This window comes from Orbicella faveolata, unplaced genomic scaffold, assembly GCF_042242905.1.
Source record: "Orbicella faveolata isolate gen_17 unplaced genomic scaffold, um_ofav_v1 contig_48, whole genome shotgun sequence".
NCBI lineage: Eukaryota > Metazoa > Cnidaria > Anthozoa > Scleractinia > Merulinidae > Orbicella > Orbicella faveolata.
The window spans coordinates 6280678-6294712 of record NW_028301578.1 but is presented as its reverse complement, the minus strand read 5'-3'; the positions used below and the strand labels follow the sequence as shown (position 1 = coordinate 6294712).

At 38.9% G+C, this 14035-nt stretch overlaps 2 protein-coding genes across 2 annotated transcripts; both read left to right on the top strand.

Annotated features, from left to right (window-relative positions):
• Positions 1–341: 341 nt before the first annotated feature.
• LOC149096180 (uncharacterized) lies at positions 342–2422 on the top strand. The gene has a single exon (XM_089281652.1). The coding sequence runs from the start codon at positions 1016–1018 to the stop codon at positions 2420–2422; it is 1407 nt and encodes a 468-aa protein (XP_089137778.1). The 5' UTR covers positions 342–1015.
• Positions 2423–2445: 23 nt separating this feature from the next.
• Positions 2446–13907, top strand: LOC149096179 (uncharacterized). The gene is made up of 3 exons (XM_089281491.1): positions 2446–3466; positions 13605–13724; positions 13825–13907. The coding sequence occupies exons 1-3, from the start codon at positions 2446–2448 to the stop codon at positions 13905–13907; spliced, it is 1224 nt and encodes a 407-aa protein (XP_089137617.1).
• Positions 13908–14035: the final 128 nt, after the last annotated feature.

Genomic DNA, 14035 nt, shown 5'->3' with positions numbered 1-14035 from the left:
TGCACTTGGGAAGTTTGGAGAGCACTCAAGAAGCTAGAGTTGCTCTCGGCTGTCACCTCGAGCAACTCTTACGCTTCTTTTGTGCTCTCCAAACTTCCCACATGCATCCATAACTCGATATACGTACACTTAGCATATACGTACATATACGTACATATATACGTAGATATACGTACTTACGTATACGTGCACATAGCGCTCGCTGCTCCTACCTAATTCCTATTGAGCCATCATGAACGATCTGTGCGTATATAAGCTGACCTGTGCAGTATTAATTTAGCTGCAATATTTTCTTTGAGTTCAGTGCAAGTTCCTTTTTTTTCGGCAATGTGAAGATTATTGTGAACAATCAAAACTCTACTTAGAGCCTTTGACTTTTGCCAAGCTTAGATGTTTACTTTTAAAAGGACGTTCACGCTAATTGTTTCTGTGCATCCTTACTGCGCACACAAATTCTCACGCCATATCATGCATGAGAGCGCGCGCTAAGTAATAAAATGAACAATGATAGGGCAGATGGCCATTGCTATAGCTTTGCCTGAATTTAACTATCTTGAAAGTTCGGTGATGCCTTTGTTTCTTTTGATGGATCATTTTTCCACCGATTTTCCATGTTTAGCGAAAAAATTAAGAAAATCTATTGACTAGAAGTTTGAATTTTTTGCAAAATGCACCATCAAATTCCGTTCTCTTTAGCTCTTCGTTTCTCTGTGCGACGGTTCCAAATGCCTCTTGAACGGTTAAGTTTTGTGAAAACCTTGGTAACATTTCGAATTATTTACGCAACAGACCCACTTCTACAAAATATGACTAAGATCGTTTGCCTCCGTTGACTCACCTTCGAAATTTTTAACTATAAACCCCTATCGACCATGCTGAATTACGTGCGCCAATTTTTCAAAATCAGGGTAGTTTTCCACACACTTTATCTCTGAAACGAAGTTGGTGACCCCCAACTTTTTTACATTTCTGACACAAGTATTTCATTATCTGACTGCAGTAAAAATTTAGCATAATGGCGGCAAGACGTTTGACATGTGCTCCGAAAGAAAGTTCATTTTCTTCCTCGAATACGTTGCGAAAGTCAGCTTCTTTGCCGGATATTTCAATGTTATGTACTAATCCAACGAATGACGGCAGTTTTCTTGTGAAAGATACTCATCCCTGCGAATATCTTGTTGAATCTGGCAATGGTGGGACGAGTAACAACGAACAACTACTTCGAACAGCCCTAAAAGGAAAAGAACTTAAAAACCTTAGCCTTAAAGAACTCAAGTCTGAACTTGACATGCGAGGTTTAACTAAAGCAGGGAATAAAGCCGCTTTGTCTGAGAGACTGAAGTCAGCAATTTTGAACGAAGACTCTCGCCCGAGTGCTACCAACAAGAGCGTTGCTAAAGACATCGAGGCTGTCAAGACTAATGATGATCAACCCGAGGTTAGAAATTGTCCATGTTATCATCGTCTCAGTCCTCTTATTGAAGATCTAAAATCTGAGACGCGTGACATCAAACAAAAAATGTCCTGCTCGGATGATCGTCCTGCTGAAGCAGGTTTGGAGTCGTCGATCAAAAGGTTTAAAGAAGAAAACGACTATTTACGTACACAGATGGCCGCCATGAGCGAACGTTACGACCGTATAAAAGAGGAGCGAGATTCCTTAAAACTCGTTGCTTCAATTATTTCCAAAGATCTGTACCAACAAAGCCGAGAGAACATTTCAGATAATACGCCATCGTCGGCAAATTTGCTTAGTTCAAAGTCATTAATTCAAGATGAAATTAAGGATCAAGAGTCTCAAGAGAACGCTAATGACTGGAAAACTGTTAAAACTGGTGTTAACAAGAAACAAAGAAGGTCCTCAACTGGAACGAAATCTAAATATACTTCCACGAACAACAAGCCTAACCCTACCGACAGCGAGGCTTCAGCACAGAATGACGAGCGGATAACAGTTGTTGTCGGAGACTCCCTCATAAAGAATGTTCATGGTATAAAAGTTGCTAAAGCCGTGGGTCACCGAGTAGTTGTCAAGCCATTCCCTGGAGCTAACATTCATGACATGAAATCACAAATTATTCCTACGATTGAAAGATCCCCCGACCAAATTTGTTTGCATGTGGGCACCAATGATTTGAGATCTTCTCCGCCGAATGACCTCGCGGATGCTATTGTTAACTTAGCCAGAGAAATTGAGGGTGCGTGTGAGGCAGAGATAATCGTATCTGAACTAACAACGAGGAACGATGCCTACGGTGATGCAGTCAAAGCTGTTAACCGACGCCTGAAGCAATTTTGTAAGCAAAACGATTGGAAACACGTAAGCCACTCAAACATTACCTCAAAGGAACTTAACAAAGGCGGACTCCACTTAAATAAAGAAGGTAACGAACTGTTGCAAAGAAATTTTATACATTTTTAAGGAATAATTGATCCCCGAGTTCCATGAATGTCGAGTCTAATGTTTCAACAAATTTGTTGGATCCTGTTTTAATTAATGAAAATAATCATACCTCTTCCCCAACGGCCACTTTTTCAAATATCTCTTATTCTCTACCGCCTGGACGCGGTTTTAAAATTGCCGGTTTAAATATCAATAGTCTTACAAAGCATATTGATGAACTTAGAATTCTTCTTGATGATTATTCTATTCATATTCTCTCACTTAACGAAATCAAACTTGATGAATCTATCAAAAGTTGTGAGCTCCATGTTCCAGGCTATGAATTAATTCGTCGTGATAGAGATAGAAATGGTGGAGGTGTGTGCTTCTACTTAGAAACTTCGATTAATTTTGTGGTTCGTTCTGATTTGAATGTAGTTAACCTTGAAAATTTATGTCTAGAAATTCGTAAACCCAATTCAAAGCCATTTTTTGTAATCACTTGGTACAGACCTCCTTGTTCCTCGATAGAGTCATTTTTGTATTATGAATCACTTGTCGGTAAATTAGATTCCCTTGGCTTTGAATATTACTTAGTAGACGATTTTAACTGCAATTTGGCCTCTCCCCATTATGATACGAATACTCGTCGTTTATGTGAAATATCTGATTTATATGGGCTCCAACAACTCATCATTGAACCGACCCGTATAACTGAATCCTCATCAACATTAATTGACTTAATCTATACGAACTATGTTGGCAGGGTAGTCTGCGCCGCTGTCTCTCATATTGGCATCAGCGATCATAGCCTTATTTATGTTTATCGTAAACTATCTCCCGATTTCCCATCAAAGGGGCATTCTACCATGATATCTTACAGAAATTTTCAAAACTTTAATCGTGGAAAATTTCGCAACGATATCTTTCAACAAGACTGGAGCTGTAATTCTGATGATCCAAATATTTCGTGGGCTGACTGGAAAGCAAAATTTCTGAGCATTGTCAACATTCATGCTCCATTTAGAACTAAACGTATAAGATCACATAAGGCACCCTGGATCAACTCAGACTTGAAGAAAGGTATGCGTGATCGTGACGCTGCCAAGAGAAAAGCTGTTAAGTCAAATGATCCATGCGATTGGGCAAAGTATAAAAAGCTGCGAAACTCACTAAATAATAGGATCAAAACTGCTAAGGCATCTTATTTTTCGAAAGCTTTTATGCAATTTGAGAGCAACTCTAAGAAAACTTGGCAAACAATTAATGAACTTACATCTCGCCGTAAAAGCAATGAGACTGTGAAAGAACTAAAAGTAAATGACGCTGTAATCAATAATTCTAGTGAAATTTCAGATACTTTTAATGACCATTTTTCGGCAATCGGGCCCAGACTTGCCAATGAAATACCTCCAATAGGTCAAAATGATGATTCGAATTACACTAATTTTATCACTTGTAACAATAAAACATTCCATTTCTGTCCAACTAGCAGTAATATTGTTTTTTCTCATCTAAACAAATTATCTAGATCTAAAGCAACAGGTCTTGATAACATTTCTGCTAGATTAATCCGTGAATGTGCTGATCTTATTTCGGTCTCTTTATCTGACCTCTTTAACAAGTCTTAGACTTCTGGTATATTTCCTGACGATTGGAAATGTGCTAGCGTTACTCCGTTGTTTAAGCAGGGTGAGCGAACTGATCTAAATAATTATCGGCCAATTTCAATCATTCCAGTAATTGCTAAGGCATTCGAGAGGATCGTGTATGACCAGCTATATAGCTTTCTAACTAAAGAGGACGTAATTTCTAAACAACGGTCGGGCTTTCGCTCATTGCATTCGACTATTACTGCTCTATTAGAAGCTACCGATAGTTGGGCGTCTAATATCGATCGCGGAAATGTTAATGCTGTAGTTTTTCTCGATTTAAAAAAAGCGTTCGACATTGTTGATCATGAAATTCTTTTAACTAAAATGAACCTTTACGGAGTTCAAGGAATAGCTCTTGACTGATTCAACTCATATTTAACTAACCGTACACAACGATGTCTTGTTAATGGTTCTCTTTCTCAAACCTGGCGCTAAAATGTGGGGTACCTCAAGGAACAATCCTAGGTCCCCTATTATTTCTTATTTACATTAACGACTTGCCCAACTGCTTATCATCATGTCAGCCTAGGATGTATGCTGATGACACCCACATCACATATGCGGGAGCTGATCTGAGCTCTATACAGTCTAATCTAAATCACGATCTAAGTAATTTAAACAAATGGCTTACTTCTAACAAACTTACTTTAAACGCGACTAAAACTGAATTTATGTTAATTGGTCCCAGACAAAGATTGAGTACCCTTCCAGATACACTTGAGCTCTCAATTAATAATGTTCCAATAAATCGTGTCTCCTCAGTCAAATCGCTCGGTGTGTTGATCGACGACAACCTAACTTGGCAAACCCATATTGATAAATTGTCTAAAAAGATTGCACCTGGGATTGGTACCATAAAACGAGTTAAGCCTTTTGTTCCACCAGCTACACTGCTTTATATATACAGTGCTCTAATTCAACCTCATTTTGACTACTGCAATCTTGTGCAACTCTCTGGAACAGCCTACCCTGCAATCTCAGGATGATAAAAACCTTTAATCAATTTAAAAGCAAAGTTAGACACGGCATTCAAGGAAAACAGGATTAGTTTAATATTTAAATTAGGATTTACTATTTCAATTTTTATTAATTAGTATTTAGCATGGACTGTTTATTAGTAGTTTATTAGTATTAATTTTTAAATATTAGTATTACCTGATGACTTTTAACCGTGTATAAAGAAATGTTAAAGAAAGAAAGAAAGAAAGAAAGAAAGAAAATCTATCGACTGGAAAATTTTTGTGCGAACTTCCTTAAACTTGAGTATTTTGACTTCGTTTGTCTACATTTTTATTGAAAATTTTTGACTTTGTTCGCCTAAATTTTTTTATTATAATTAATGACATCTTAAAAACCAAGTTAAGCGTTTTTGTTCAACCGCCGCTCAACTGACTGTGGCGTGTTAGGATCCTAATGACCTTGTTTTCCTTTACCGTGTATTGTGAGAACTTTGCAGTCAATCACAAATAAACTTGTTTTAGCGCCCAAGTTGTTGTCGCCATGTTATAAAAGAATTGTTTCATGCTTTTAGCTGTTCGTATTTCGAGTTATGGATGCACTTGGGAAGTTTGGAGGGCACTCAAGAAGCTAGAGTTACTCTCGGCTGTCGCCGCGAGCAACTCTTACGCTTCTTTCGTGCTCTCCAAGCTTCCCCCGCGCATCCAGAACTTGATATACAAACGATAAGCATGAAACAATTCTTTATTACAAAATCGTATATCGACGGAACGCTCAAACGTTTCGCATGGGGCAATGAATGGGCTAATGCGAGGACGAAGAGGCCGTCAGAAAGTATATGTAAGGGGAGGAAATCGCTGATGTTTGCAGGGAAAATAAAAAGGCATAAGAACAGGAAAGAAAATGAGAACCCGCAATACAGAGATTTGATTACTTGGCCAAGCGTCCACTACTAGCTTTTATGCTCGGACAGGAAGAGATGCTCTAGCTTTAGTATTTTGTCTTACAAGGATCACCGATGACTTCGATTCATGGATGTTTTCTACGGTCTCGCATATTCTTATGTAATTCCTAACCGTTGCGTTTAACAATACTTCTTAACAATGCCAGTGGGCTTTAACTTAATTTTTCGCCTCTCTAGCTCTCCCTCTCCGTGCCTCTTTGTCAATGGGTTGGATGGGGAAGCTTGGAAACTATAGATTAACCGCTTGACGCGGGCTCATAAGCGTTAATTCATCACCATGGCGTAAGTAATTTATTCTGACGTGTGCAAATTAATTGCGCAGCTGATTTGGTGCGGCAGCACGCTTAAAAAAAAGCCCGCTCAATAAATCTCACTGAAGAACGAAAAAGGTTAGCTGAAAATGGGATTTATGGCAAGACAGTTCCTAATTTGCCTGGTTATCGGTTTATTTATCTGCGGTCTTCACCGCAAGGTGTTGTCACATCGAATGTCATATCGTAAGTATTGTTAACATTTTTTCTAGTGTGAAATCCTTCAGTTAAACAAAACTTCCACCCATTTTACAATATGTTAAGTCTTATGCAAAGAAGAAAAACGTTTCAACTCCAAGCGCACGTGCATTTAATTAGAATAAATACATATTACATTTAGAAAACAGACTCAGTTAAGGAAATTTCATGCCTGTCGTTCAAACCGTTAAAAAGTTGAGAGCGCGCGGAGTTCAAAGCGCACGTACATTTAAACGTGGCGACGTTTTCTTCGTAGCCTGAATAAGCTTGAGGAACAGTTATATGGTCGTTTCCTCGTAGAACTAACAACGTGATTTATATAAATTTTTGCCTCATTAGCTTTAAGTCTGGCCATAACATTTTTCTATCTATAAAAAGAGTACAAAATGCAAAATCCTTAGAACGGCTTCCACCGAGCTCCTTTCCTTATTACTTGTTACTCGGGCTTCCGTAGGAGAGCCCGAGTCATAACGTGCAAGCGTTTTGGTCGCCAAAAGGGGGGTCATGGTCCCAGGCGTTCCATGCGTAGACCATGGAGACTGGGACGAGAAACGCGACATTGCTCGCTCTTCGTGGCAGAACGCGGTGTTTTGCGAAGAAAGTTTCGGTGAGAATCGCGCCTTATACGTTCATCTCGCATACAAAGATGTCGATCGTTTTTGGAAAGGGTGGGTCTACGAATTACATTGCTTGAAAGCCAGCCAGGTAAGCAAAGGTCAAGTTCGAAACGTTCTTGTGAGATAACAATTGAGCCGATCGCGGTATGAGTTCAAACTACGAAAACACTGACAAAAAATAGGCAGTCAGTGACTGCCTGTGGCTACTGCTGTTATTATTTAGAACATTGCAGTAAAACACATCATATTGCAATAAAACGAGCTAAATACGAAAACGTTTTTGGACTGGTAGCTCATTAAAAATATGCGACTTATTTCTTGCACCACGCAAGATATGTCGATCTCCAAATTTGTAAAGATAAGACTTTCGGTAACTTGAATTAAATATCTTAGCTCCAAGTTAGTCGGCTTTCTAGTAGGGTGCAGGAAAAAAAAATAACGTGTGATTTTAAAGGTAAATTGCGCGGGAAAATTAAAACTCCTAGAGTGCTGGAAATTGTGCGTGATTAGTGACGAACCAATGTTAACGTTCTTGCCAAGTCCTAAGGAAAATCTGCATTGACGATAGTTTAGCCAAATTTATTTCACCAGTAGTTCAAATATATTTAGCAGTCTTAGCCATCGCCAATTCTTTTAGAAAACTGTGTCTTAATGCTAAAGAAAATCATGTTGCGTGACATGAACTAGACGAGTATGAAACCAAAATAAATAGCAAAACAGAATGCCGCATCACACCTTATAAATGAGTTCCTTTTTAAAAATGCTCCTGCCTTGATTCAATAAATATATGTAGCTTAAATATTTATTCATAAACTGCGTTAAGGGTCGCAAATTCTTGGAAGTTATCCGCAAAAATCACAACTTGAAAGTTTATGCAAATTAAGAGTGTCTGCCTGTAAAAATCAGGCAAATTCTTAATTTCGCGGCAAGGGTCGAAAATTCGATTTCGCTCATATTTTTATGGTAGATAGGCTAGGCCATGACAAAAACTACTAAGTAGTTTTTGTTTTTTGGCAAAATATCCTTTTATTTCAAAGAAAAATGCAAATTACCAAATACCGTTATAATCGTCATTTGACGCGCCATTTTATTAAACAAGTTTGAGAGCGTCGCATGCAAAACCACAATAAGCTTTTGTCTTTAAAACACTCAAATAATTTTGTGGAATGTTTAAATGTGTACTGGTAGACTATGGGTCGATTTTGGGGAATGTTGCGTTGTCTTTTTGGGTGCAAAATAATTAAATTTCGAAGACATGTATTTCATCCACTTAAAAGTACTTCGTAAATATAATTAATTTTCACCATGTGCAAAACCTTCAAATGACTTAAGCTTCTGGTGGTTGAATCGTCGAAGGATGGTCTACAGATTCCTATAAAAATTTCTTTGGGCAAATGTTTGTGAGCGACGCGAGAGCTTTTCAAAGTACGCTAAAAATGCAAATATTTGACCTTCCGTCGTCAAATTTCAACTTACGGCTTCGACATATATTTTAGCATGCGCCACATGTCTTGTCCTAGACTAAGTTGAAATAGACACAGAACTGATAATTTCGAAATGTTCTAACCTTGTTTGCTGTAAAAAGTACAAGTAGGTCCAAAACCCGATTTAACGTGTTTCCCTCAACATTCGTCGTATATAAAGCAGTAAAGTTGTTTTCCGTTTACACTACGTCCGATGTACACCGTCAACTGTCATCGTATTTAATGGTCGCATACCTTGAATCTGTGATCATCTTTCGGCGCATATGATCGCCACTACATCTAAGTCAAAAACGGCTAAGTCATTTGTAGCTAGTTGCTTGCTTTGCACTGCATCAAAATATAATTACGTTTGATCCAGCTGTTGATCGATTGCTGCTTGAATCCTTTCAGCGGTTTCCTTATTTGTTCGTCACGCAATGCTGTCATCCCATTTCAGGTGATAGGGGTAGGACAAGTTTCTAGCCTAGGGCTTGACAAGGAGCGGGTACACAATCTTGATGAGTAGGAAGAGGGAAAATAAAGGAATGAAAAGAAGGAGTAGAGCAAATTTTTTTTCGGTTTACATATAATACAGTTGAACCCCTGTTTTGACAGCGGCCACCCTTAGGGAAATGGGAGATGACCGCTTAATATAAGTTCGCCGCTAAATAGAGGTTGGTGTACCTTGAATATTTTTCACCACCGGGTTAATTTCGTAGTGAACATGGAGTTACGTCAAGACAATCACGATATAAAGAAACGTGTGTTTGAATTATCACTCGTCACCTTCAATTTCGGACTCTTATTTGCAATCAGATCGCCTTTTTCAAAACAAAGTTTTTAAATTTTGGGTGGCCGTGGCCGTTTGATAGAGGTAAAAACAATTTTAAAAAAAAAACCCTCATCGGGACGACCAAAAGATGACCGCAACAGCTTAAAAGAGGTGGCCGGTTAAAATAAAATTTGACAGTTCGCACGAAATCAAACCAAAATAAAACGAAGTCGTCAATTCTTTTTACAGCCTGGCCGAATTTGTTTTCGAATATTTCAAGTTGCGACAGTTGGAGAATGTTAGCGTCTTTTGCAAAGGTTTCTTTTCGGAAATCGCTTTTCGCAACATGATCGTATCCTAATCCCAAACGCGTCATCCAGCGCGCTCGCACTTCCCTCCCTCTCCCACACATGCGTTTTGACACGACAAATCTTTACAAACCCTTCCCCTGGTTTGCAGGGTTTTTTTAGTGTCCGATGTCGCCCGATCTTCGCACGGAAACTACGTCGCAAATTAACGCCTGAAGCGTTTTAGTGAGATTCTGCGATCACAACTGGGAGCTAAGGAATGATTTTTAAAGACTTGTCATGACAGAAAACATGTGTTGGAGAGGGAGGAGAGCGCGAGTACGCGCTGGATGACGCGTATGGTACCTGACCCACCTTATACGCACGAACCAATTTTGGGTAAGATTACCTCAGACTCCTTCTTTCCCAACCCTCTTTCACCTTTTAGCCACGGTCATTTGCTTTTACCATGGCCGGAAATGTCTTCCAGAACCCTGCATCTGGCGCTAGACCCCGTGGTGAGGGGCAGGGGGAGGTGTGAGCTCCCATATGAATGACGGGGGTGCTCGTCGAAGGGGTTTAAAACGCGGTTTTCGTGCCTCTTAGGGTGTTTTGCGTTAAAATGCCCACAGCGGGAGCTTTAGCAGTACCTTTTTAGGGTATTGAGCCAAAAAAAATATGAGATAATGTGTTATGTAAGAATTAGTACCTCCAAGGGGAGAAAGAAATTTGAAGCCACGCCTACAAAACAGGATCTTGGTACCTCTTAGGGGTTTTTTTAGCCACGTCTTTCTTATATGGGAGTCTCCCCCCCCTTCGGGTGCTGGACCTTCTGCTTCACCCTAATCCAAGTTTTGTGCGATGGTTTAGGACATATTACGGTCATGGTGGGCAAACTTTTCCTTTTGGTGAACTTCGCCGCTCGGCATAAAATCAGCTCGATTTCATCTTTTAGGCTGTTCACAGCCTCTCTATTTATGCATGCGAAAGAAAAAGCGAGCGAAGCGAGCGCGAAGCACGCTGGGGGTGGGGGGTAGGGTTCGCGAGCGAAGCGAGCAAGAAAAATATTTACCTTGGTCGCCACCCCCTACCCAGTCAAGTCTTCTGTTTTGCGCTGGCGTCCAGTTTTCTCGCGATTCTATCCGCCCGTTCAACGATCGCATAAAAATACGAGAAAATAGAAGGCTGTGAACAGTCTATCCTCTTCAGGCTCGGTAAATTTATTACTATGACTGTTGATAGCCGTATTGCACAAAAGCAACGGAACTAATTCACTTTAACGCCTCTGATCTTAAGTGTTATAACAACAAAGTCTAACAAAAATAACTTTAAAAGAACAACAGCCCTTCATTTTCTGTTGCAAAACTGAACTAAACGTACCAATACCCCGCCACCAAACAAACAAAAGACTCCGAATATAGTGGCATAGGGGGGTGGGGGGGGGGGGTGGAAACAGGGTAACTACTAATTAGTCTGTTTTTCTCACGAATTAGTCACGCTGTGATTTCCTATTTTTATCGTGTTTCTTTGATCTATAATTTTTTTTTAGCGACTTTTTAAGAAAGTCGTGACTTGGTCTTGCCTCAAGCAACCGAGGCTATGCACACTATGGAACACGATTAACAAAAAAATATATAAAAACATATATTATAACAGATGACGTAATAATCAACCGTAGATTTGACTATTTAGTTTCGTACAACACAACTCGTGTGCAGCGCTAATATATATACAAACGATTAAACAATAAATAAATTGTTTCACTTATCCTAAGAGTGCTCTATTAAAAATATGCAGGGCAAAATACTAATATAAAAACAAATATTTATATTTGTATTTATGTTATATACCCCTACCCGCTAAAATAGAATGCTGTTACAGCATTGCGTGACGATGAAATAACGAACGGCTGTAAAGGATTGTGCTGCGCCGACACGCTTTATAACATCGATCAAACGTAATATTTTGGTGCAGTGCAAAGCAAGCAACTATCTAACCTAGCCGTTTTTGACTTAGATACAGTGGTAATCATATGCGCCGAAAGATGATCACAGATTCATGGTATTCGACCATTAAATACGTTGATATAGGTATGTGCCGCTGTGAAGGGTATGGTTTTCAAGCAGTTTACTCTAAAATAGAGTATATAAATCAGAGCGTTTGGGTCTAGAATATGGTATAATTTTGCACAAAACTGACTAGTTGGTTGAAGATTTTATCTAGCCTAAAGAAACCAGGAATTGCCACTCAAAAATATAAAAAAATCAAAGCGGCAAGTTTAAATTTACGCAAATCAGCCTCAACAGTGTGAATAGATGGGGGGATTTGGGGAGTTTACACTAGTATAGGGTAGCAAAATTCTGCTGAACTAGCTCTGGTATAGGCTAAGGGTTCCAGTGTTCCAGCGGCACATCCCCACCCAGAAATTCCCAAAGTACCTCCCCCGGGGACGAATGGTGAGAGGAACACGTTAAATCAGCTTTTGGACCGACCTTTTACAACAAACAAGGTTAGAACATTTCGAAATTATCAGTTCTGTGTCTATTTCAACTTAATAGAGGACAAGACATGTGGCGCGTGCTAAGATACATGTCGAACTCGTAAATTGAAATTTGACGACGGAAGGTCAAATATTTGCATTTTTAACTTACTTTGAAAAGCTCTCGCGTCGCTCACAAACATTTGCCCAAAGAAATTTTCATAGGAATCTGTAGACCATCCTTCGACAATTCAACCACTTGAAGCTTAAGTCATTTGAAGGTTTCGCACATGGTGAAAATTAATTATATTTACGAAGTACTTTTAAGTGAATAAAATACATGTCTTCGAAATTTAATTATTTTGCACCCAGAAAGACAACTCAACATTCCCCAAAATCGACCCAGTACACATTTAAACATTCCACAAAATTATTTGAGTGTTTTACAGACGAAAGATTATTGTGTTTTGCATGCGACGCTCTCAAACTTGTTTAATAAAATGGCGCGTCAAATGACGATTTTAACGGAATTTGGTAATTTGCGTTTTTCTTTGAAATAGAAGGATATTTTGCCAAAAAAAAAACAAAAAAAACAAAAAAACTACCCAGTAGTTTTTTGCGATGCCCCAGCCTATCTACCATAAAAATATGAGCGAAATCGAATTTTCGACCCTGGCCGAGTTACTTTTCATATTTATGGTCAGGTACTCTTAGGTGCAATGCAATTTGCGCCTTGTCCTACGACTGTTGTTTTCGCGAAGGAGTTTATCTATTCGCTCTCCAAAGGAGATAAGACTCTTGAAAAGGGTTTAAGATCGCAACACGTCTACATCTACATTATGGGGGTCTTGCAAAGGGAGGCATACCCCCATCACTGCAAGATATTAAATAAAAAAATAAAAAGCAGGGTGGGGGGTAAAAAACCTTAGAAATATGTAATAAAATATGTACATAATTTAAAAAGATTACTAAGAAAAGTTAATTAAGATTAAAAAATTAGAACCTAATTAAAATGTCATCATTCTAATCTAAGAGCGTTCTTGAATAAATGACTTTTTTTAACATCTAAAACATCGTTAGGTAAGGCGTTCCATTCTCTAATAGTTCTACAAAGATGTTCAGCTGCACAATTCACTCGGATCGCCACGACGAGTAAACGAACTTCGTACAATTTCCTCTCGCATGTACAATGTAATCGCCATAAGTTGTAAAAAGACCTGGAAAACTCTTTGCTAACAAGTTTTCCTTAAATGCGTAAACAGCCGTGTTTCATTCTTTAACCAAAATGGTTTAAACTCACAACTTGCGATTGGATTAGGAGGATACTCAAGGAAGCAGCTTGAATACTTGAATATCTAAACGGAACTCTTGTGCTAAAATATCCTGATTCTCTAATTTGTTTTTATTGTGTCCAATACGTGTTTTCGTAAAGTACGATTTGATACTGCGATACGAAGCCAGAGTCAACGCTCTTAGAGCGTCTTGTTCTACATGCTTTTCAATTTTTATGTTTTTCAGCTAAGCCAGCAAGTTGTGAATCTGACAAGGACTGTTTAAAAGGGAAGGCCAAGTGCTTCCGGAGAGAGTGCCATTGTACAAACTATTGGGATCATGGAGATGGGAAAACTAAGTGTGAGAGTAAGTACAAAAACTTTTCTAACAAAGGAATAGGCAGTGTTTTGAAGAACGTGACCGATCAATGCTTTTACACTTTTTGACAATTCATTTAATTCTGTAGATTTGAAGCGTCTCAACAATACCGAGTTAAAGTTGTCTTCACTAGAGGGCCGAACCAATCAAAAGTCAAGCAATTACCTGTAGCCGGGGCCGGCGAAAATCGGGAGTTTATAGTCTGAGAGTTTCGTTTTATTTCTGATTTGCAGAGAAGATAGCGAGAGTTTTTAAATTGACCGATCACTAAGCGTTTTCATAGAAAATAAAGGCAAATT

Bases quoted from the DNA above. Each gene is read 5' to 3' on its own strand.
- LOC149096180 (XM_089281652.1), top strand. From the start codon at position 1,016: ATGGCGGCAAGACGTTTGACATGTGCTCCGAAAGAAAGTTCATTTTCT.
- LOC149096179 (XM_089281491.1), top strand. From the start codon at position 2,446: ATGAATGTCGAGTCTAATGTTTCAACAAATTTGTTGGATCCTGTTTTA. The intron at 3,467-13,604 runs GTATGCGTGATC...TATGTTTTTCAG, and splicing joins CAACTCAGACTTGAAGAAAG to CTAAGCCAGCAAGTTGTGAA. The intron at 13,725-13,824 runs GTAAGTACAAAA...TTAATTCTGTAG, and splicing joins TGGGAAAACTAAGTGTGAGA to ATTTGAAGCGTCTCAACAAT.